We start from the raw sequence: 24,455 nt of genomic DNA, 5'->3' as shown, positions 1-24,455 counted from the left end.
GGGGAAGAAGGAGGAGTTAAGCTAGGTTGAGTGTGAAATATGCTGACTTGTGACTTGTGCTTTCTTTGACAGCAATAACCTGCTGTGGTTACACACGGTCTTTGCTGTCATTTATTTATTGCTCACAATCTTCATCATGAAGCACCACACCTCCAGGATGCAATACACAGAAGACCATGTGGTACGTTTACAATAACTCAACCTTTCCTGTGCTTTCTGACATCTAGGCCTGGCTCAGTCACTCGCGTTCTCTGTCTCTCTTGCCTGAGTCACAAGGTTGTGCGTTTAAGCCCCCACATGAAGACTTTCAGCCCACAGTCCAGGCAGATGCTTCAGTGCAGTGCTGGACATCCTACAGTTGAGACATTAAACTGAGGTCACATCTGCCTGTTCAGGTGGACATTAAAGATCCCATGACACTATTCGAAAAGAATAGGGAGATTCTCTCTCCCGGTGTGCTGGCCAACAATCCCTCAGATTAAATTGGTTACTCCGTGGCTGTTTGTGGGACCTTGCTGTCAATTGATTTTACAGTATATCCTGTGAAGAACTTTGAGATGTCACAACAATATGATAAGGCACTGTGTTAATTGCAAGGATTATTATAATTTTGGGGCATTGCAACATGCAAATTGTCTAGTGTATTCACCTACAATATACAGTCACTTCACTTTAAAAATCTTACGAAGCATTTTGAACCATGTGATAAAACGCTATGTCAGATGTAAGGATTATGATGATAAGACAGTTCTGTGTGCCAGGTATGGTGTCCCACAAACAGTTGTGGATTGAGTGACCAAATTTGTTTTTGTTTTTCGAGGGATTATTACCCCGGCAAGCGATCCACCAATTGACTAACAATCAGGTTCCTACTTACTGCTTGGTAAACAGAGGTGTATGGAGGAAGGAAACTTGCTTAAGGTTTTGCCCCATATGGGAATTGAACCTGGGTGCTCTCGCTTGCAAGGCAAGCACTCTAACCACTATGCTACAGGACTCCACAGTTGAATCTGTTACAAAAAGCTATGTTGTTTGACTGTTGTAGCCAGGCTGATGGCTCTCTGATGCTGTGGTTGTCTCTCCAGTCTAAATGCACATTGTTTATCGCCGGGATCCCCAAAGGCACCAGTGAGGACACCATAACCCAATACTTCAGGTAAATGGGACAGAGCCCAGTGTCCAGAAGGCAGTGCAACAACCACAGACTGTTGGTGCCCACACTGGGCTAGTGTCACATCTTTAACAGGCACAATGTAATGGGGATCAGTGGGGAGAGCAAGCGGGGAGTTGGGTGCTTAGGTTGGAGAGGGAGTGGGGTTTGGATGTGGGTTGGATGGGTGGGTCATTTGGGGGGTAAGTTGGTTGGTAGGTTGGTGGGGTTGAGGGAGGGGGTAGGATTTGGGGATGGGGGAACAGGTGTGGGGCACATCAGTTGGGGTTGAGTGGATGATTTGGAGAGGGGGGCCTTGGGTTTGTGTGGAACGGTTTGCGGGGTTGGTTGGGTGGGTGGGTTGGGGGGTTAAGAAGCCCCACCTCCCATTTGCTGTTTGCTGTGAATTTCCCCCGTCACTCCACTCTGTCATGACTCAGTGACTTCTGTTGCAGTGAGGCCTATCCCACAGTCAGCGTGTTGGATGTGCAGCGATGCTATGACGTGGCGAGGCTGATTAAGGTGGATGTGAAGAGGTGAGGAGGAAATGGTGTGAGCATTCCCGGGCAGCACCAAGTGTCAGGAGAACGAGGAGGCCATTCAGCCCATCTAGGAGTCCTGTAGCATAGTGGTTAGTGTCTTGCAAGCGAGGGGAATCCTCCCACTCAGCTCCTGTTAACCCTGCAAGCCAAACCCCTAACAAGTGGGTGGCCCTAACTGGACATGCACCAGGAAAGCTTGTCAGACAGCGTTCTCAATGGCATGCTATGAGATTTTAGCTGGTTAGACTCCAGCAGTTACCTCAATGCACACTCTGGGGTCCCCAAGCCTTGGCTCTTGCCAACCTGCGCCTAATACTTTCCAGAATTAGGTAAGCAGATGTGTCCCTCCAGGGAGAGAGTGCACATTCCATTCCAAAAATCTATCTCTGAAATTTCCATGTGTAGATGCAGGGAGTTCTCAGTTTGGTTTGGATACTCTTAAGCACGGTGATGGGTTTTCGCATGTGACAGACACCCGGCTAACGTAAAATAAAACATGAAAAGCTATTGAGGTGCAGGTGGAAAGTGCTCCGAGACACTAACCCATGTGAAGGATGCTATATAAATGCAGGTAGCGCTCTCAGAAGGTTGTAGGTAGTTGTTCTTGTTAATTTGATTTCAAAATCCCTTCACACCCTGGCATCTCCCTAACTCTCCGATCTGCTTACCCCACCTCTCCACCACCTCCCCTCGACTGGCTCTGGCCTCCTGCTTGTCCCTCGTCTCCTCCGCTTCACCATTGGTGGCTATACTTTCAGCCACTGCGCCCCGAAACTCTGGAACTCTCTCTCTCACTCCCTTTGCCTTGCCACGTCTTTCCCCATAATCAGTTCATGCCTGAAGACCTTCCTCTTCAAACGTGCTTATGGTCGGCAACGGGCTCCGACACTGTTAAGCGCTCCGAGACTGTACGCTCCGTGAAGGACGCTATATAGATGCAGATTGTTGTTGTTGATATGGTATTCTGCCCCCTGCAGGCGGAAGGTGGAACGCAGTGGGAGGTACTACACAGACCTGCTGCAGAGAGAGGGGCAGCATGTGCGGATTAACACCAAACCTTGTGGCCAGTTCTGCTGCTGTGATGTCAGCGGGTGCGAAAGGGTGAGTGGCTAACAGTCAGCCAGAGCCTGTGCTGGGCTGTGTCAGTCTGACTCAGTGGTAGTGCTCTCACCTCTGAGTCAGAAGGTTGTGGGTTCAAGCCCCACGTCGGGATCTAGAATCACCTGGTGTAAACTGACACTCCAATGCAGTGCAGGGGAAGTGCTGCATTGTCGGAGGGGCCGTCCTTTGGATGAGATATTAAAAACCGAGGTCCGTCGGACTCTTCAGGTGGCATTAAAAATCCCATGACACTATTAGAGAAGGGAGTTTCTCTGTCCCGGTGTTCTGGCCAACAATCCCCCAAATAAAATTGGTCACTCACTCCATGGCTGTTTTCTGGTCGATGCTGGTTGCAATTGTGATACATTTTGCCCACAATCCACTTTGCAATACATCCTGTGAATATTTCCTTTAAAGGAAAATGGCGATGAGGAGCCTCCACCAAACCATGATGTCCCTCCATCGCCAATGTGTGTGTATGTGAATCGGTGGTGCATTCATGAGCCAGACAGTCCGCAGTATTCCAGGGCACTGCTGATCACAGCACAGCCCAGGTTGCTTTATTGGCAGGATGTGGAAGGGCAGATCAGTCACTCGGGGCAGGGAATCCTCACACTGAGCCGCTGTTAACCCTACAAACCAAAGCCCTAACTGGTAGGGTGGTCCTAGCTGGGCAAACAGCGGGAGAGCTTGCAGGACAGCAATATGAATGGCAAGCTATGTGGTTTTAGTTGGTTTAGACTCCAGCAGTTACCTCAATGCACACTCTGGGGTTCCCAAGCCTTGGCTCTTACCAACCTGTGCCAGAAACGTTCCGGTATTAGGTAAGCAGGATGTGTCCCTCCAAGGAGAGAGTGCGCATTCCATTCCAACAATCTCTCTCTGGGATTTCCATGTGTAGGTGGGATGCATGCAATTCTCAGGTTGGTTTGGGTACTCTTAAGCGTGGGGATGGGTTTCCGCAGGTGTCAGTCACTGGTTGACCACTCCCCCCCCCCACCTCACTCTACTCCCTTCCTCAAAAAGAAATGTGTGTGTTTGGGCAGGTGGATGCAGTGGAGTACTACTCCGGCTTGAAGGAGAGAGTGATGGAGGAGTTCGAGAGGGAGAAGGAGAGAGCGGAGAGTAAACCCCTCGACCTGGCCTTCGTCACCTTCCAGGACACCAGTATGGCAACACTGTAAGTTTGTCAACTCGGCAACCTTGCCTGTAAGCATGGTACCCGCCCACTCCCCCCACCAACCCCATTTTCACCTGTAACATTCGCATTCTCGCCTCCGAGTCTGCAGGTGCTTTATTACATCCAGACTTGACTACGCTAACTCCCTGCTCCCTACTCTTCCCAACTCTTTCCTCCACATGTCCTTTCCTGCATGTAGCTCTATGAGCCAATCACCCCGATCCTTGTCCAGCACCACTGGCTCTCCATCCCCCAGAGGATCAAGTTTACCATCCTCGTCCCCCTCCTTTAAATCCCTCCATGGTCTTGCTCCTCCCACCACCTCTGTGACCTATTAACACCATCACCAACTTGTCCGCTCCCTCCGCTCTGCAGGCACTGGCCTAGTCCACGTCCCCTAAGTTGCCTTCTCCACTTCTGCCCCCATTCTCTAGAATCCCATCCCGGAGCCCCTCAGCTTCACCCCCTCCCTCGCCTCCTTCAATTCCCATCTCAACACCTTCCTCTTTGACTGGGCTTTTGGTCATCTTCCCTTCTCCACCCCCTGTTGCCCTCCACCCCACTCGCGAGTGTGAAACCCTCATTGTCCAGCACCTTGGGACATCCTCCTGACATGAAAGGCGCTGTATAAATGCAATTTGTCGTTGTGGGTTCAAGCCCCACGTTGGGACTTTAAGCTCACAGTGTAGGACATTATTATTATTATTCTCCTGGAAGGTTTCTGCAGAACTCAATGACTGGATTTGGGATTGCGGCACCAGTGGTGGTGGTGGTTTGCTGCCCTCCTGTGGCAGATATTGTGTACTGCAGTGACACAATGTATCTGGTGATTGCTTCACCAGTTCCTATCTCACTCCCATCCTCCTCCACTCTGTTCGGGAAAGCTCTACATGTGGGTCAGCCTGGCTCAGTGGTAGCGCTCTCGCCCCCAAGTCAGAACATTGGGGGTTCAAGCCCTGCATCGGGACTTGGAATCATATAGTCTAAGCTGGCGCTTCAATGCAGTGCTGAGGTTGTGCTCCATTGTCAGAAGTGCTGTCCTTCGGATGAGACGTTAAAGGTCCCATCTGCCTGCTCAGGTGAACGTTAAAGATCCCGGGTACTATTCAAGAGAAGGGAGTTTCCTTCCTTAACATCCACTTGAATGTTAGAGCAGGGAGTTCCTCTTTCCCGGTGTCCTAGTCAACAATCCCCCAAATAAAATTTGGCGCTCACTACATGTCTGTTTGTTGGACATTGCTGTGTGCAAATTGGCTGCATTTCACCCACAAAATACACAGTCAATCCACTCAATATATGATATCCTGTGAAGAGCTTTGAGATGTCCTGATGACATGATAAAGCACTATATCAAATGCAAGGATTATTATTATTCACATACAGACAAGCGCAGATTTTATGAGGGAGGAGAGGGGGGGGGGTGTTTCTGGACAGTTATCAGGAGCAGGAACAGGTTGATTTCCACCCCCCGTTCCCAGAGCTTTTTCCAGTCAGTCTGCAACTGATTCTGAGCTGTGGGTACTTCTGCACTCCCTCCGCTCAGATGGCTCCAGCCTGCTCCTCATCCCTGGTCGGGCCTTCAACCTTCCTGCCACCAGCCTTTGGAACTCCATCCTGGAGCCCCTCTGCCTCTCCCTTGCCTCCTTCGAGGCCTGTCTCAAGATCCTTCTCTTCGACCATGCCTTTGGTCACCCTCCTACACCTAACCTTCCTGCCCTCCACCCATCCTGATCCCAACACCTAGCTCGGGTTGAAATCCTTGACTGTCCAGCACCTTGGGACTTCCTTTCCGACATGAAAGCCACGGTGTAAATGTAATTTGTTGTTGTGGGTGGGGAGAATTGTAATCTCCGGGTGCCCGGGCTCTCTATCTCTTGACCTCAAACCTTCTCTGACCTGCAGTGTCCTGAGAGATTTCAACACCGTCAGATGTCATGGATGTACATGGCGGGCAGAACCTCAGCCGTCGTCCTTCAGTCAGACACTTCACCCACAATCATGGACAGTCAGCTATGCTCCCGAGTCCCCGACCATCTACTGGTAACATACAGAGGAGCGTCATCAGCTCATTCCTACTTACCTTCCTCCTCTTATATTTTTCACATGCTCCAGAATCTGAAACCATCTTCTGGTAACATAGAGTCCCGTAGCAAGAGCACCTGGGTTCGATTCCCGGACGGGGTTAAAGGTAGTGCATGAGGGGGAAAGGGGTGGCATCCAATGCTAGTGCTACCATGATGACTAAAGAAATTGGGATTAAAATGAAACAGAAATAGGAGGCTTATGATAAATGTTAGGTTCATAACACAGTCGAGAATCAAGCGTAAATGGAATAAGACAGGCAAAGAGAGGGTATAAGAAAAGATTAGCGGGTAACATAAAAGGGAATACTAAGGTCATTTTATAAACATATTAAGATTAAAAAGGATAGTCAAAGGAAGGGTGGGAACAGTTAGGGACCAAAAAGGAAAGCTTCCTATGGAAGCAGAGGGCGCTTTGAGAGCACATGAGCACTTTGCATCTGTCTTTCTTTTGGTCAGCCGGGCGTCTGACTCATGTGGAAACCCATCACCATTCTTAAAAATATCCAACCCAAGCTGATAATTCCATACATCCCACCTACACATGGAAATTTCAGAGATAGATTGTTGGAATGGAATGTGCACTCTCTCCCTGGAGGGACGGCTCCTGCTTACCTCGTTCCAGAAAGTATTAGACGTAGGTTGGCAAGCCCCAAGGCTTGGGGATCCCAGAATGTGTGTTGGGGGTAACTGCTAGAGTCTAACTAGTCTTTCCTGATTCTCTGACAGGGAGAATATCTCAGTCCACGGGATCCGCTGGTGGAGCAGTTGTCTCATTATCAACTTTTTCCTCTTTATTCTGCTCTTTTTCCTCACCACCCCTTCCATCGTCCTTTCCACCATGGACAAGTTCAACGTCACCAAACCCATCGAGTACCTGAACGTAAGTTGCTCACAACCTAAGAGTGTGTTTGCTGGTACCCTTTATACTGCCTTGCGTGTGTATCCCAGAGGCTATGCATAGACAGGAAGTTATGTTGATGGGAGCAGAAAGTTACGAAGGAACATAGACAGATTAAGTGAGTGGGCAAAACTGTGGCAGATGCAATTCAATGTGGTCAAGTTTGAGGTCATCCACTATGGATCCAAGAAAGACAAATAGGAATCCAAGAAAGACAAATCGGAATATTTTCTTAATGGTGAGAAACCAGGAACTGTGGAGGAGCAAAGAAATTTGGATGTCCATGTACACACATCATTAAAAACTAGTTCACAGTTACGGAAAGTAATTAAAAAGTCTAATGGGATGTTGGCTTTTATCTCAAAGGGGACTGGAATATGAAGGAGAGGAAATGATGCTTCAATTGTATAGAGCCTTGGTCAGACCCCATCTGGAGTACTGCGTTCAGTTTTCGGCACCACACCTCAGGAAAGATATATTGGCTCTGGAGGGCAGATTCACCAGAATGACATCTGGGCTAAAAGGGTTAAATTACGAGGACAGGTTGTATAAACTTGGTCTCTATTCCCTTGAGTTTAGAAGGATGGGGGGATGATCTGATTGAAGTGTTTAAAATGATAAAGGGATTTGATATGGTAGCTACAGAGAAACTATTTCCTCCGGTGGGGGAATCCAGAACAAGGGACATTATTTTAATATTAGAGCTAGGCCATTTAGAAGTGAAATGAGGAACACTATTTCACACAAAGGATAGTGGAAATGTGGAACTACGATGGTGGGGTGGGCAGGGCGGGGGACACGGAACAGATCGGAGTCCGCTGAGCATGCCAATTTTATTATTGGTTTTGGTTTTGGAGGGAGCAGACAGGTTGGTATGGATTTGAACTCAGGTCTCTCGCTTGCAAAGCGAGTGCTCTAACCACTGAGCTACAGGACTCCAGTTGTGTTTAAAAGGTTACAACTGGATTTCCAATTTTTTAAATACAGTTTTTATACTGGATTGTAGTTTACACTTGATGGTAAGTACCACCCTTAATCATATTTAATTGACATGGTTAATAACAATCCAATTCAAGATGACAAAAACACCCATTCTTTCCAGTTAATAATTACGTATGTATCAAATGTATTAAATCTTTAGTCCCATAGCCCAGTGGTTATTGCGCTCGCCTCGCAAGCGATAGGACCCTGGTTCGATTCCCGGGGAGGGTAAAACTTTAGGTAAGTTTCCTTACTCCACATGTCTTTATTTACCTAGCATTAAGTAGGAACCCAGTTGTTAATTGATTGGCCGATCGCTTTCCAGAAGTAATAATCCCTAACAACAAAAATTGGTCACTCAATCCAAGACTGCTGTGTGCATTTGGCTGCCGTGTTTTGACCATAAAATACACAATCAATTCACTTTATAGTATATCCTGTGAAGCATTTTGAGACATCTCAATGATGTGATAAGGTGCTACATCAAATGCAAGCTTTGTTATAATTATTAATTCTATTTTATCGTTTTATTTCTGGTTATCTGGTTATCGTCCCATTATCCAGAGTCCCATCATCAGTCAGTTTTCATCCACGTTTCTGCTCTGGACTTTCTCTGCCCTCCTTCCCATCCTGGTGCTCTACTCCTCACTGCTGGAACGCCACTGGACAAGGTAGGAAGCCATCTCCTTATCTCTTCCCCACCCCCCGTCACCAATCCATTCCGACTGTACACATTCCCAATGGCCCAAACCCCTTCCCATTCATTCCCAGTGGAGTACACAATCGGCAAATTTATCTGGGAAATACGGTCACTCTCCCAGCTACTTTTTTTGGTGCGTCAGCCTGGCTCAATCAGTTGGACTCTCACCTCTGTGTGCATATTGGCTGCTGTGTTCGCCTACAAAACACAGTCACTACATTTGACAATATGTCCTGTGAAATGCTACCCAAGTGAAAAGCGCTGTATAGATGTAAGTTGTTTTTGTTGTTAAGGCTCTTTGACATCCCCCTGATGTGAAAGGTGCTATATCAAATGCAAGGATTGTTATTATTATGATTAATTTATTCATCTCTAAATTCTTGCTCCAGGTCGGCAGAAAACCGGATCACAATGCACAAACTCTACACCTACCTCATCATCATGGTGTTGATCCTGCCCTCACTGGGCCTCACCAGGTAACTCGCTCGCACTGAAAGTCTGTCCACCCTTCTGGGGCACAGTATGTAATTGAGTCCCATAGTGTAGTGGTTAAAGCCCTTGCCTTGCGAGAGGACCTGGGTTGAATTTCCGAGCAGGAGAAAAACTTAGGCAAGTTTACCTGTGTTTAGCAGTAAGTAGGACCCCGGTTTTCAATCGATTGGCGGATCGCTTTGAGGGGGTTATTATCCCTCCAAAAAAGAAAAATGTGTTCACTCAATCCAGGACTGTTTGTGGGACACTTTTGTGCGCAATTGGTTGCTGTGTTTCTCCCACAAAATGTACAATCACTCCACTTTACAAAATATTCTGTGAAGCGCTTTGGGCTGTCTGAACAGCATGATAAGGTGCTGTGTCAAATGCAAGGATTATAATAATGGTTTCTAATCCTCATTAATAAAGTGCTACACAGGAATTTCTGTGAAGGGACTGTATTTGGAGATAAAGATTCCCCACAATTAGCCTTCTTGATGACTGATTTATTTGGGGGATTGTTGGCCAGGACACTGGAGGAAGAGGAAAAACTCCCTTCTCTTTTGAAATAGTGCCCCTGCATCTTTAACATCCACCGGAACATGTACAGACACTAAGTGTGAGTCTCATTGTTATAGTTTGGATGTCTTCTTCCGTTGGCTGTTTGACAAGAAGTTTCTGGAAAATGGCAAGATCCAATTTGAGTGAGTATCTGCGATTGGGGAGTGGTGAGAGGGTTAAAAACTTTCTGTGGGGCTGAACACAGCTATGTGTTGGGGGGTGGGAAGAGGTGTGTGTGCATGGGGCAGGGATGGGATGTGTGTGTCTGTTGGTGGGGTGTGAAGGGGAGTTGATCCTGATAACTACCTGGTTTCTGTTGCTGTAGGTGTGTGTTCCTCCCTGACCAGGGAGCTTTCTTTGTTAATTATGTGATCGCTTCGGCCTTCATTGGAAATGGGATGGAGCTGCTCCGCCTTCCCCAGCTGCTGCTCTACACCGGCCGCATGATCCTGGCCAAGACAGCCGCCGAGAGGAGTGTCGTCAAGCAGGTCACTGCCCCCCACCCCCCTACCCTCCACCCCCGCTTTGCCAAATTAAAGGGATAGAGTAACAATGGCCTGGGACAGGTACTCCCTCACTCTACACTGTCCATCCACACTCATAGGTCAGGGTGAGAGGCAGAATATGGGAGGATGTACGTGGGAGGATGTGTGTATGTGGAGTCACTGTCTCTGACTCGTGTCTCTCTGTGCGTTTGCAGCACCAGGCGATCGAGTGTGAGTTTGGAGCAAGTTACGCTTGGATGCTGTGCAGTGTGACCGTGGTGGTGGCTTACAGCATCACCTGCCCCATCATCGTACCGTTTGGTGAGGACCCTGCACACTGGCCCCTACCCTAACCACACGGGGGGAAGCAGCTATCAGTGAAGATCGAGTCCTGCAGCATAGTGGTTAAGAGCATTTGCCTCGCAGAGGAATCGGGTTCGATTCCCAGGCAGGGTGAAACCTGAGACAAGTTTCTTTACTCCATATGCCTGTTTACCTAGCAATAATGCTAATATTAATCCTTGCATTCGATATTCCGCCTTAACACATCTTTGAGCAAGTTGGAACCCGGTTGTTAGTCGATTGGCAGATCAGTTTCTGGGGGGAATAATCCCTCAAAACAAATGTGGCCACTCAATCCATGACTGTTTGTGAGGCACTTCTTTGCTCAATTGGCTGCCGCATTTCTCCCACAAAATGTGCAGTCATTTCACTTTACAGTATATTCTCTGAAGCGCTTTGAGACTTCTCAACAATGTGATAAGGCACTATATCAAATGTAAGGATTATTATTATAAAATTCACTAACAGGTACCTGTGTCTCTTGATCAGGCCAGAACCTGGTAACTCACATCATAGACATAGGCAGGATGTAGTGTGTTGGGTGTGTGTGGAATCAGATGGGATACCCATTTCCGTGAGACACAGGTGATGTTTTCAGGGTGTGGGAAGGGGCAGAGAGGGATGAGCAAACGTGTTTTTTTGGGGGGGAGGGGAAAAGAGATTGGGTGTGTAGGGGGGTGTCTGGTGAGTACATGACGGGCTGTTCCCCTCCCCGCAGGGCTGATCTACACTCTCCTGAAGCACATGGTGGATCGACACAACCTGTATTACAGTTTCCTGCCAACCCGGCTCGATCGCAGGATTCACTCTGCTGCTGTCAAGCAGCTGCTCGCTGCCCCCATTATCTGCCTCTGCTGGCTGCTCTTCTTCTCTGTGCTGCGTGGGGGTAAGACTCTGCCCACATCCCCCCACCCCCATTCACCCCTGCCTGCCCCAGCGCACACCTCTGCTCTCTGTCAGCCTGGCTCAGTGGTGGCACTCTTGCCTCCGAGAGCTCTACTGCTGTGACGTTAGCAGGTGCGAACGAGTGAGCAGTTTACTGTCAACAGCCTGTGATAGGCTGTGTGTGAGCCTGACTCAGTCGAACACACTATCGCCTCTGAGTCAGAAGGCTTTTGCGTTCAAGTTGCATTGTCAGAGGCATTATTCTTCAGATGTGACATTAAACCGAGCTCCTTGTCTGCCTGTTCAGGTTGATATTAAAGATCCCGTGGCGCTATTCGAAAAGAGAAGGGAGTTTCTCTCTCCCGGTGTCCTGGCCAACAAACCCCCAAATAAAATTGGGTCACTCAATTCATGGCTGTTTGTGTGACGCTGCTGTGTGCAAACTGGCTGTCGCGTTTCACCTACAATATACGCAGTCACTACACTTTACAGTGTATACTGTGAAGCGCTTTGAGACATCTCGACGTGATAAGGCACAGGATCAAAGGATTATTATTACGCAGCTCTATATAAAGATACTCACCCGATTTCCCACCCCCAACCTCTGCTCTCTACAGCAACACCCTCTTCCCTCCTCTTGTGTTTACTCTCATTCCCCCCTCTCTCTCATCTCAGGAGTCAACGCCTCAACCTCCATCTTCACGTTCTTTGTGCTGGTGCTGACCATCCTCGCCTGCCTCGCCGCTGGCTGTTTTGGTTTCTTCAAGCGCTACTTTGACAACCTGCTGGTAAGGTCTTGGGTCAGGAGACAGACTCGGTCCAGTCTGCCAGTGTGTTGGGGGTGGGGGGCTTGCGTGGGAGGAATTTTTGGGGATCAGCTGGGAGTCTTGACTCATGTGGAAACCCATCGCTGTGCTTAAGAGTATCCAAACCAAACTCACAATTCCATGCACCCACCTACAAATGGAAATCCCAGAGATACAATGTTGGAATGGAACGTGCACTCTCTCCCTGGAGGGACGCATCCTGCTTACCTCATTTTGAAAAGTATTAGGCGCAGGTTGGCAAGAGCCCAGGCTTGGGGACAGCAGTGTGTGTGTTGGGGAAACTGCTGAAGTCTAACCAACTAAAACCACATAGCTTGTCAACAACTACTCCAGGGCTGACACACTGGCTCATACACAGGATAAGCCCATTCAGCTCAAGTGTGTTTTTCCAATTCGTTAGATCATGACATCTTTTACACACCCCTGAACAACCTTACTCCCCAAGTATCTCTCCCCTTCCGTTTTAAAACAGTGTGAGAGGAGGCGAGGGAAGCACTGCATTGTCGGAGATGCCGTCCTTTGAATGAAATATTAAACCGAGGTTCCGTATGTCAAAGATCCCCTGGCATTATTGGAAAAGAGTAGGGAGTTTCTGCTCCCAGGAGTTGGCTACCAATCCCAGATAAAATTGCTCATTCACTTCAGTTGTTTATAGGACGTTGCTACATGCAAATTGGCTAACAGTCACTACGCTTTACAGTAAATACTGTGAAGTCACTTTGAGACATCTTCCTGATGTGAAAGACTCTTTATAATGATTATTAAACATCCCAGTTGTTTCAGCCTTTAGAGTTCAGGAGCAGAATTTCCCCTCCTTGTTGCCTCCGCTCTGTGCTGTGAGGTCTCCTCGTTGACTCCGCTCTGTGCTGTGAGGTTTGAGGTTTTTTGATTTCACTTCTTGTCACTTTAGTGCTCAGTGTAAGAGAAGGTGCCTTTGTTTTAAACCTTCAGGGTAACAGGCCCCCAGATCAGCAAACACCCCAGGAGCCAGTGGACACCACCATGAAATCTGATGTAAGTAAGAGGGAAAGCTTTCACACTAGCTCAGTTGGTTACCCTCACCTTCGGGTTAGAAGGCTGATGGAACAAACTGACAAGCTCTCCTACCTTATACATTATATCATTATCCATTATACTATCATTATACTTTATATATATGTTGGGATGTATCAAAAGATCAATAGCAAGCTGAAATAGTGGGGTAATCCGGCCATTGTATAAATCATTGGTGAGATCATACTTAACTGTGTACAGTTCTGGTCGCCGCAGTACAAAAAGGATATTGGAGAAATCGAAAAGATGCAGAGGAGGGCAACCAATATAATTGAGGGAATGGAAGGACTGGACTATGAGGAGCGACTAAGTAAATTGGTCATGTTCACGCTGGAAAAGAGATTGAGAGGCGACAATGATTGCTGTTTTTAAGATTCTAAAGGGGCAAGACAATGTAGATCATGACAGGCTCTTTCAACTTGTCCAGAAAAGTAAAACCAGAGGACACGGCCTGTGATTGAAGGGGGGTAAATTCAGAACAAATCTACACAAACACTGTTTCAACGAGCGAATAATGAACATGTGGAACAGGTTCCCTAGGGAGATGGTTGAAGCAGGAAGTGTTGATTCTTTCCAAGACAGACTAGATAGTTTTCTTTTGGGAAATAACATTATGGGATATAGTACATAGGTAGTTTGGGACGTATGTGCATGAGACTGCCAGGAAGGTGGAAACTGAACTAGATAGACCCTGGTCATTGTTCACTAGCATTTATGTTCTTATATTATTATGCATTATATCGCAAGCGAGAAGACCCAGGTTTGATTCCTGGTCAGGGCAAAACCTTAGGCAAGTTTCCTTACTCCACCCATCTCTAAGGTGTGTCAGGTAAGGAAACTTGCCTAAGATTTCGCCCCGCTCAGGAATCTAACACAGCTGCTCTTGCTTGTGAGGCGAACGTGCTAACCACTACACTACGGAACTCTACTTTTTAACTTGTTCTCTGTTGCACTATTGAAGGCCTACACCCCCAGAGTATTGCGGGTCCCCTTGTCAGAGTCCAGCCCCCTGGAACCCCGGAGCCAGAAGTCATACGGAACCCTGGAGGAGCAGGGCGGGCAGAACTTGGACGATAGTGACGACGTCTGTTTGGTGGAAGCTGGATCCAGTGAGGTATAGAAAGGCACTTCTGCAATGGAGCTGCAATCCTCATCCTTGCCTTCAAAGTCCTCAATAGCCATGCTCCTCCCTACCTCTGTGACCTAACTCTACATGAGCCTGTCGACTCACTCCACTCAACAGACTCTGGCTTGCGCCATTTCCCCCATCGTCAGCGGTTGGCCCTTCAGCCTTTCTGCCCCCAGCCTTTAGAATTCCATACCACATTTTCTTCGCCTTGCTCCCTTCAAGGCCCGTCTCAAGACCTTCCTCTTCACCCAAGCCTTTGGTCATCGTATCCCCACTCTCCATCCCTCCTGATCCCAAGCCCCTTCTTGGATACACATCCTTGATTTGTCCAGTGCTCTGCATCATCCTCCAGACATGAAAGGCACTGTGTAAATGTAATGTGGTGGTGGTGTTGGATGGTCAGCACTTTTGGCACTTCTGTTTAGGGTCATCTAACAGGGGGACAAACAGAACAGTGCCTATTTTTAGCAATTTCCCAACTAATTCCATTTATTTAGGTGTTCAATTAACCCAATTGAACATGCAATATATTTTATTGGGGAGAAATTTTGCAACATTTTCAAAGCTCTGCAAACTTAATTGTTCAATTATCAACCCTCTCACATATCCACCTCCATGCTTGCCTTCCTTCATTTCCCCCCTCCCTCATCTGCAAACCTCTCACTCACTGTCCAAGGAAGATTTGTACTGGTCTGATCGAGCTTGGCCCATTATGCTCCCACCTGTCTGTCAGCTCACATCAGACCACCCGTTGCCATCAGGATTATCAAAGGAGGAGAAAGAACAAACCACACAGTGCGACAAGCAAATTAACACATTAATTGCTGCTATTTCCTGTGGTGGAGAAATCCAGAACAAGGGGGCATCATCTTAATATTAGAGCTGGGCCATTTAAGAGTGAAATCAGGAAACACTTTCACACAAAGGGAAGTGGAAATCTGAAACACTCACCCTCAAAAGGCTGTGGATGCTCCATCCATTCACATTTTAAAGACTGAAGTGGATAGATTTTTGTTAGATAAGGATATCAAGGAATATGGAGTTGAGGTGCATATCAGCCATGATCTAACAGAATGGCAGAACAAGCTTGAGGGGCTGAATAGCCTCTTCCTGTTCCTATGTTCGTATGCTGCTGCTGCGAGGACAAAGATTGAGAAACCATGGAGAAACAACTTTCACCCCAGTTCGGATGCCCAGCCAAATGGGTGCAGCGCTTTAACGCGACCCCCTGCACTGAAAGGCACTGTATAAATGTAAATGGTTTAAAATTGTATGGACAGGGTGTCCAGAAAGTCCTCTTACCCCATTATAAAACAGTAAAATGAGACTATGGAGGAGCTGAAACAAGCTGTCAGAGATGCATTTGGCCAGGTGTCTGATACACTCAGAAATACAGCAAAATGCTTACAAGTCCCTAATGCGAAGCACTGAGAGTCCACATATGTTATGGTTTCCATTTGTCTAGTGTGAAGTGAGTAATACTCTTAACCCCACCTTCCCTTCCCTGGAGAGATGCACCCGGATTGCCAAATCCTGCAGGTTAGCAAGAGACAAGGCTTGGGGACCCAAAACTGTTTGGATATAGCTGATCTTTGACCAGCATACAGCGTGTAAATATTCAACTGACAAGCCTCCTAATGCTTTTTCACATAGCCCATTGGGGCATTGGCTTGCAGGGTTAACAGGAGATGAGTGGGATGACTTCCTGCCCCCAGTGACTGGTCTGCCCTTCCAGGTCCTGTCAATGAGCCAGGCTGACTGTGCTGTCCTCAGCAGAGCCCTGGAATACTGCAGACTCACCTGGCTCAGGAATCGGACAACCATGATAGACTCAATTCCAATATCCCGTTGCTGGACACATCACCTTGGAACCAACTCAGATCCAAAGAGTTGGATATCCCCTAGGAGGATATTCACCGGGGAATAGCGATGTTGTTTCAAACAAAACCACAGCATCAACAGCAGAGAGAGAGAGAGAGCATAAAACACACATTCTTTCCTGGGGAGAGGGGGGACAATAGTCAATTTATGTTTTTCCATTTCAATATATCTAGACACGATATTACTGTACAGAGTTAGAGACGTGTTTTGTAAAAAAAATTCTTATGACAGAATTTGCATGCGTTTAAATTTAAGATCAGTAAAATGTCATTTCCTAAACTATGCTTCCTGGTAATATCATTTGGACAGGAGTCACCGAATTCCACTTTTGTTTTCCTTTGTCCCCCCACAGAAAAAGGGTGGGGAGTGCAATATGCAGCATTTAACAGGGTTCCTTAATAAAGGATCCTGTGGGAATTCCCATCAACTTGCGAGAACTCCGCTTGAGAGGCAGATGGTTAGAGCAGGCGGTGGGGGAAGGGGGGGGAAGAGAGAGAGATACTGGAAACAATTCCCCATTCACCCTGCGAGAACGAGAAACACTCACTTAACTTCCTGAAATATTTCACTTTACCCTGTGTGGCTCGGGGGAAGGGTCTCTCCATCCAATTTATTTCCGCAACAAATGTTAAATAAATATTCCGTCAATGCCACATTCCAGGTAGGATTCAAGAATGTTGGAGAGAGAGAGAGAATATATCTCGCATTGAAAGAGACAGTTTAAAAAAAATGCATTTGATCTCGATGTTTTATTCTCTTAAATACATGCGCACAGCCTCATGCACACGCACACACAAGCATGGACACAGATTTTGCTAAGAAAACTACTCTCCTTGACAACAGTCCAACAGACAGAAAGCTACATGAATTTCACCTCTTTGTTGATGCCATTAATCCTACAGGAACAACTGACCAGAATAACTCCAGATAAGAGGCTACTTTGCTGAGTGTGTGTGTATATATGTGTGGGTGGGGGGCAGTGAAGTTGAGCAGACAAACTACAGACACTGGGAGGGCAGGAGTAAATCTACTGGAATAAAATCTCCCCTGTCTCTGACCACCATCACCAAAAACACAGGCTAACTAAGTAGAAAATTCACTTCATCTTATAAAGACAAGTTGAACTGTAATGTCTTTTACCTCTGTAAGCTGTGCCAGAGCAGAAACTCCCTGGTGCCACTCAGGGGAAGGGGGTTAAAGAGAAAAAGCTCAACCCTCATTGCTACCACAAATCCCTCTGGTGGGTTTGTGTAAATCAGAGAGTAGAGGCCCTGCAAAGCTGGGACAGAACAGATGATATGCGAAGTGGAAGTAATGGCAATTAATCAGAATCTGAAAGACCAGGGTAGAACCTGTTGCCTGGAGCACTTTTTCATCCCATCATTGGTGACTGGAATGGAAGCCATAACCCATCACCTCACCCGCTTAAACCGACCACGTACAACAATCTGGTTTCCATCATTAAATTCTACTCGAGGCTAGCGACATAGTTTCTGTGCAAAGGTCATGTGGAATGATAAGGGACCATCAGTGGAATGAGAATGAACCAGAGCTCGAGAGTAGAGATCGGTCTCTCCCAGAGTCTGCCCACAATCCCCTTCACCACCCCCCACGTTATACTTCCCGTCTCACACGAATGTTGTCGAGTAGCATAGTACTGGAGGACAGGAATAGAGCAGGAGCATTGTGTGAAACGCAGGCTATGACTTGCTGGGCTGCATTGGATGCTAAACCCAATTGCTCTATCTAATGCTATGGTAAAAGATTATTTGACTGGTGGTGGCTATTTCTGTCCACGAGACAAAGTGTGTTTCCAGCACACATATTGGGCAGCGCTATGTTGAATGTTTCAGAGGGGATGGTAGGGAGTGGGGAGTGTAGAGGAACCTGTAAGGGTTGTTGGGTCGTATCGGTACTGCAGATCATTACCACACCGTTTGGGAAGGAACCAGTGTTGGTCTATTTCAAACGATGCCGGCTGTTAAGACACTTCTGTCTAATAGCTTACTTGCGTCAACAAAAACATCAGCTCAAAGAATTGTGTGTGAGAAAAGTTGTGCGCTATACTGCGGTGTGTTCATGTAAAAGACTAGATATTCACAGGTTGAAATACAAGTTAGCTCCTGGAGTGGAGGAGACTGAGCGAGCAGAATTACAGGAGACCCAGATTGTGGGTAATGAGACAGTCACTGATTTTGCAGTTATAGCTATTTATAGGAGACAATTTTTCTCAGCCACACTAACTGTCGAGGGGACAGGAAATGACTTCTTGACCAGATGGGGATTTGTCAATGAAGATAAGAATTTGATGATTTTATCAGTAACGCCAGAGGATACGATTAACACATAAGGTGGAAAACAACTGCAAATACTGGAAACCTGAACTGAAACAGCCTACTGTACAAATGCAAGGGCGGCTGATTGAAGCAAGGTTAATGCGGCGTGTGAGAGCTGGCCTAAGTGAGAACACGTTAACCTGTCACTTTCTGCATCTATTTCCAGCATTCTGCTTTGGCAGGATTAACTGTGGCTTGTTTTTCAGTTAGCGATCCACAGAGTACTGAAATCAGCACAATAAGATCATTTCACGTCACCAAGAACATTATACAACTCAAATTCACTCCTCGCCATTCATTCCCAATGGACCAATTTTTACCCTATTCACTCCCAAAGGACCACAGTTCCATTCACGCCCCATGCACAAACCTTTCCTTGTTTTGCTCTTTGCAAAAACACAATCTCATTCACTCTAAAAGGACCAAACCCAATTTACATTCTAGAGTTCCTAAACACAAGTGTAAAAATCAATCTTTAACATCATCTGATGTTCAGTATCATTAAACAAATGTAATTATAATCAACAGCCTGGCAAAGCTTTTTGGGGACAGAAAGGCATAGAGCATTTCAATGGGGTTGTGTGAAATATATGCTTTGTGAGTCTCAAGCATCGTCTCTGCACAGGTGAATGGACTGGTTACAAAGAGCTGGATTTGCAAATTGGCCATCATTTTAATTTGGAAACCACAGACAAGCCCCAGTCCAAGCAGAGCTCATCTAGGCAATGGGTTGAGGATTGAACGGCATCAATATTAGACACCTCTTGGTCAAAAAGCGGGTGAACCCACGAGATAACGCTCAGTGAAACCCTTAAACTCAAGCAGCCATCTGTCCCCGGGTTTCATTCACAGTGTCTGTTTCTGCAACTCTTGACAAGGGTACAATCCAACAGCATCTGTGCCAACTCATTGTCCAACTTTAACACACAGTCTTGCCAAGCTGCCCTCGCTCAGGATTTCCACTCACATTACTGTGGCTACACCCGAGTGTTAATCATGCTGTGTCTTCTCCTAACAACGTATTGTGGATTTGGGCCGGGGATCGGCAGTGGAAATCAAAAACAACAAAGTACCAGCTGAGGGGAATACAAGTTGCATTCACCTACTCAGGCTCCATTGATACTGCACTGAAAGACCTCGATACATACGAGCTGGGTTGGGGGGGAATATGTATCAGGGAATGTTACAACCTCAACCTCTTCACAGAACGAGACTGACCCTCACCTTAACCTTTTCCAATGAAGAAGGGAAACCGCTAAGAACGGAAGCTATCTCTGAGCTCCAGTAACACATGCTTATTTAGCCTCTGACTTAAGACAGATGCACGTTTTGTTAACATGCATCAACATGTACACAGTAAAGAATATATCCATCCCAACAACAATAATAATAACCTTACATATGATCCCATCTCCATTCTATAAAATATATGGGTTAGTGCTTTTGAGTAATGCATTTTGTGAAACAACATGAGATGCACAAGGCTTTCTCCCCCTCCCTCCCTACTGCAGACTTGTCTGAAACAGGAATCATGCAGGCAATATCTGACCACGAGACCACCACAGCAACAGAAACATCCGTGTACATTGCGCTTCAAACTCTCCGCCGAGACGTCACAAAGCAAAGTGAAAAGAAGTCAATGAGAGCTACAATTTGTGTAGACAGACTGTGAGTGGCCAGAGCCCAAGTCCATGCTCAGGAGCGCTCGGGTGTTGTGAATGTCACTCGATCTGAAAAGGAGTTGCTTTGAGGGATCATTGCGATGTCACAGTTCTCAACTTTTTCAAGAACACAGCAAAATATCTGCAACAATCTCAAAAACAAGGTGTGCTTATACAGCTTTGCATACTCTGTCTCTCTCTCTCTCTCTCTCCTGCTTTCTTTCTTTTTTCCTCTCCTCCCTCCCCCTCCATTACTGGTCGTGCCTAGTACTGGACGATGGAAGCAAGAGTTTCTACCGCTAAATATCAGTGCACACGAAACTGATGGGTTGAACGTTTAGGATGTACATTAGCTCAATAGGTCAAAATGTCCCTCACATCTGACCCATGTTCCTGCCATCAGCAACACACACAGGAACAGCAGCAATTGCACCTTATGGTTATAGGCGACAGTACCACAGATTAGTAATTGCAGTGGTCTGTTATAGACTCCGCATTGTGCCATGGTTCCCTGCTCCTAAACTTTGCAGAGTCTGTCTTGTCCTCTGTTCTTCTCCGTCTCTACTGCTGGTGCACCTCGTTCTCAATGAGACTGTCTTCGTAGGATTGGTACTCGCCTTCGGTTACGCCTTCCCGTGGCTCCTCTTGCGACGCTCTGTCCTCTTCTCCGATGGGCTCAGACTGAGGGTCCTGCAGCACCTGAGCCACGTACATCTGCCGAAGGATAAATTTGGCATTGGTTAAGATTTCTACTCAGCGCATCAGCTCAATCTGGAATCCCATAGCGTAGTGGTTAGTGCGCACGCCTCGCAAGCGAGAGGTCTGGGGTTCGATTCCCAGGTGGGACTAAATCTTAGGCAGGTTTCCTTACTCCACACGCCTGTTTACTAGCAGTAAGTAGGAACCCGGTCTTTAGTCGAGTGGCATATAGCTTACCGGGGGCAATAATCCCTCAAAAAAACACATTTGGTCACTCACTCCATGACTGTTTGTGGGGCATTGCTGTGCTCAATTAGTTGCTGTGTTTCGCCCACAAAATAGTCAACCCTTACAAATACACACTTTACGGTATGCTCTGAAGTGCTGTGAGATGTCTCAACAATGTGATAAGGTGCTGTATCAAATGCAAGGATTATCATTGTTATTAATATCTGACCAGTCACCAGTGGAGGCACGCTACAAAAATGACAGCAACCAGTCGTGAGTGGAAATGGCCTCACCGTGGCGGTAGGTGGAGAAGACGTGCTGTCACGTTGACCATTGGATTCTACACCACCATCTACTTCGCTGCGGTCGATCTGAAAACAAGAACGACAGGATAGGAATGTCCTTACAGCACGTGAATAAGCCGCTCAAAATAAACTCTGAAAGATCTCAGCAAGAGAAACGAGGAGTGAGGAAAGAATCACTGGAAGATTACAAGAAATTCTGAGAAAAGAGCAGTGGGACTAGGGTTAGAGCAGAATTCCATTGGCTGAATAGCCTCCTCCCGTGTCACTATGGAAACACTGATCAAGTCAACCCTCGCCACAAATTGTGCAGTCTGTCCGTCCCGCCATACGACTCTACCCAATAATTTAATCTTCAGAGCAAGGTCCTGCACGGTGAGCAACAATCAGCACCTTGGGACATCCTCCTGATGTGAAAGGCACTCTACAAATGTAATTTTGTTGTTGTTACAATATCGCATACTCCTGTTCAACACATCAGGGTCTTACCTGGTAAACATGGTGCTTTGGACTAAGACAGCTGAATGGTGCAATGAGAGAGAGTGGAGAAAATAAATTCTGTAATAACACACTTGGGAAGCAAGGGTGTTAGCTGGTATGGGGTAAAGGGCAGGCATGACGATTGAGAGAATCCAAAATAAGGGGACATAAAACCAGGGCTACACCGGGTGCATGAGAAAACAATTTCTCCACAACCTCAGTAAGGTGTGAAGACACAATTGATTGGGATGCTCAAAAGAGAGACTTGGGAACTAAGGATATTATGGAGGATGGTAAAAAGGTAGAGAAATGGCATTAAATGCTGTGATGTAATCTAATACCCCCCCATCACCAACTCTCACTCTAACAGCAAAAAAATTTACATTTATTTAGCACATTCATGTCATGAGGATGTCCCAAGACCAATGGTTAGAGGTGACTGGTGCTGGAAGGAAGCCAAGTACATAAATATAGCAGATTTTGGATCTTGGTCCTTAAAAGCAACCGACAAAAGCAACAAACTGATCGTAGAATAAGAAATAATGCAAGAGCTGTTCACAAAGATCTCCACTCGTCAAGGTAAACAGCGCTCTCAGCATTTGTGATTGGTCAAATCTGCCGTCAATCAAACATAAAGCCACAAGCAGAATGTGCACACACGCTGATTTGTGTGTTCGAGTGTGTGTGCTCGCTCATGTAAGTAGTGTGCGTGATTATGTGTCTGTGTGCACATCTGTGGTGTGCGTGCATGGATGTTTGTGTGAGCAATAGTGTGTGTGTGCGTGCATGAGGTGGTGTGCGGTGTGTGTGTGTGCACGCACGCAGTGGCTTGTGTCAGTGTGTGTGGCTGAGATTGTGCGCTGTGTGTGATTGTGTGTAAGGGGAAGGGTTACCAAAGTCATGTAACTGAATTCTTCGTCTGAATTTTCTGAAGTCAGACCCTGCGGAAAATCGAAAAGGGAAAGTTTTTTTGAAGTGCTGGAAAATACATGGACAGCAGAGGACAGCGCTCCGGGGTCTGGGTTCTCGGAGAACCCCTTCACCTTCCCGACTGACTCACTGGATTAGCCATTGCTTCAGGTCTTTGCAATACTTCCTGTTCTCCAGGGGAATGGGGGTGAGAATCCAAATGGAAGGGAGAGAGGGAAACCGTTCAGCACCTTTTGTGGGTGCCTTGACACATGCAGAAACCCATCACTATGCTTAAGAGTATCCAAACCAAACTGAGAATTCCATGCATCACAACTATGCATGGAAATCCCAGTGATAAGATTGTTGGAATGGACTGTGCAGTCTCCTTGGAAGGACATATGCTGTTTACTTAATCCCAGAAAGTATTAGGCACAGGTTGGCAAAAACCAAGGCTTGGGGATTGTGCAGAGTGCGTTGGGGTAACTGCTGGAGTCTAAGTAGCTAAAATCACATAGCTTGATAGCACTGTCTGGCCAGCTTTCCCACTCTTGTCCAGCTAGGATCACCCAACCCGTTAGGACTTTGGCTTGCAGAGTTAACAGGAGCCAAGTGGGAGGATTCCCTGTCCCAGTCAGTTGTCTGCCCCTTCAAGTCCTGCCGATGAGCCTGTCATCAGCAGTGCCCTGGAGTACTGCAGACCCGCCTGGCTCAGGCTCGGGCTCGAGGTTGACATCCTGTTGCCAAGCACGTCACCTTGGAGTCAGCACAGAGACTGAGAATACTCTGTAGCACGACAGTGTGGAGCAGAAACTGAGAAGGTTATTGGGAAGAACAGCCACTAACCCTGCAATGAGGGATAATGACCATGGGTGCCTGTGGCCACGTACCTTGTAGTTGTGAGCACTGAGGTATTTGAAGTGGCCGAAGCAGACGTGGGAGAGGCAGATAACGATGGTGATGACCAGCACAACAAAAGTAAACATGGACGTCGGTGCCAAGAATTCTGCAAACACAAAAGCCAGACTATAGCAGGGAAAGAATGAGCATTGTTACAGCGCTGGATCTAGTGAAGACCCACAGCGTCGTGGTTAGCGAGCTCGCCTCGGATGCTAGAGAACCTGGGTTCGATTCACGGACATGGCATAACCTTAGGGCAACATGATGCACGCTTTCATAATATCCCGACTTGACTAAGCCTGCTCACTGGACTTCCCAACTCTTCGCTCCACAAGCTGCAAATTATTCAGAACTCTGCAGACGTGTCCTCTCCTGCACCAGACTCCGTGAACCTATTACCCCCATTCTTGCCCAGCTTCACTAGCTCCCCATTCCTCAGAGAATCGAGTACAAAATCCTCATCCTTTCTTTCAAGGCCCTTCACAGTCTCGCTCCCCCCACCTCTCCAACCTCATAACCCCATATCAGCCTGTCCGCTCCCTCCGCTCAGCGGACACCAGCCTACTTCAGGTCCCCTGCACTCCCCCCCCCACCCCACCATTGGCGATCGGGCATTCAGCATCTCTGCCCCCGCACTCTGGTACTCTACCCCACAATCCCTCCACCTCAC

At 47.1% G+C, this 24,455-nt stretch overlaps 2 protein-coding genes across 3 annotated transcripts in view; one reads left to right on the top strand and one right to left on the bottom strand.

Annotated features, from left to right (window-relative positions):
• The window catches only part of LOC103179196 (CSC1-like protein 1), a 31,043-nt gene extending 8,533 nt beyond the window's left edge, over window positions 1-22,510 (top strand). Inside the window, exons 8-24 of the mRNA XM_007894330.2 lie at window positions 73-181; window positions 1,086-1,156; window positions 1,606-1,686; window positions 2,670-2,793; window positions 3,840-3,973; window positions 5,876-6,013; window positions 6,784-6,937; window positions 8,501-8,607; window positions 9,026-9,112; window positions 9,746-9,811; window positions 9,994-10,156; window positions 10,369-10,474; window positions 11,214-11,381; window positions 12,056-12,168; window positions 13,159-13,221; window positions 14,222-14,374; window positions 22,370-22,510. Of these exons, the coding sequence (XP_007892521.1) occupies window positions 73-181; window positions 1,086-1,156; window positions 1,606-1,686; window positions 2,670-2,793; window positions 3,840-3,973; window positions 5,876-6,013; window positions 6,784-6,937; window positions 8,501-8,607; window positions 9,026-9,112; window positions 9,746-9,811; window positions 9,994-10,156; window positions 10,369-10,474; window positions 11,214-11,381; window positions 12,056-12,168; window positions 13,159-13,221; window positions 14,222-14,374; window positions 22,370-22,444 (1,912 nt within the window). The 3' untranslated portion in view covers window positions 22,445-22,510. The remainder of the gene's footprint in view (window positions 1-72; window positions 182-1,085; window positions 1,157-1,605; window positions 1,687-2,669; window positions 2,794-3,839; window positions 3,974-5,875; window positions 6,014-6,783; window positions 6,938-8,500; window positions 8,608-9,025; window positions 9,113-9,745; window positions 9,812-9,993; window positions 10,157-10,368; window positions 10,475-11,213; window positions 11,382-12,055; window positions 12,169-13,158; window positions 13,222-14,221; window positions 14,375-22,369) is intronic.
• Window positions 17,001-24,455, bottom strand: part of LOC103179195 (CSC1-like protein 2) — an 84,911-nt gene continuing 77,456 nt past the window's right edge. Inside the window, exons 22-25 of one of the 2 annotated variants that reach the window (XM_042332977.1) lie at window positions 23,776-23,891; window positions 22,870-22,917; window positions 21,488-21,565; window positions 17,001-20,981 (exon numbers count right to left, since the gene is read on the bottom strand). In XM_042332977.1, the coding sequence (XP_042188911.1) occupies window positions 20,829-20,981; window positions 21,488-21,565; window positions 22,870-22,917; window positions 23,776-23,891 (395 nt within the window). In that variant the 3' untranslated portion in view covers window positions 17,001-20,828. The remainder of the gene's footprint in view (window positions 20,982-21,487; window positions 21,566-22,869; window positions 22,918-23,775; window positions 23,892-24,455) is intronic. The other variant, XM_042332978.1, reaches the window with a different exon arrangement.

This window comes from Callorhinchus milii, unplaced genomic scaffold (assembly GCF_018977255.1).
Source record: "Callorhinchus milii isolate IMCB2004 unplaced genomic scaffold, IMCB_Cmil_1.0 Scaffold3, whole genome shotgun sequence".
NCBI lineage: Eukaryota > Metazoa > Chordata > Chondrichthyes > Chimaeriformes > Callorhinchidae > Callorhinchus > Callorhinchus milii.
The sequence above is the reverse complement of the archived record's forward strand: the minus strand, read 5'-3'. Positions and strand labels throughout refer to the sequence as shown.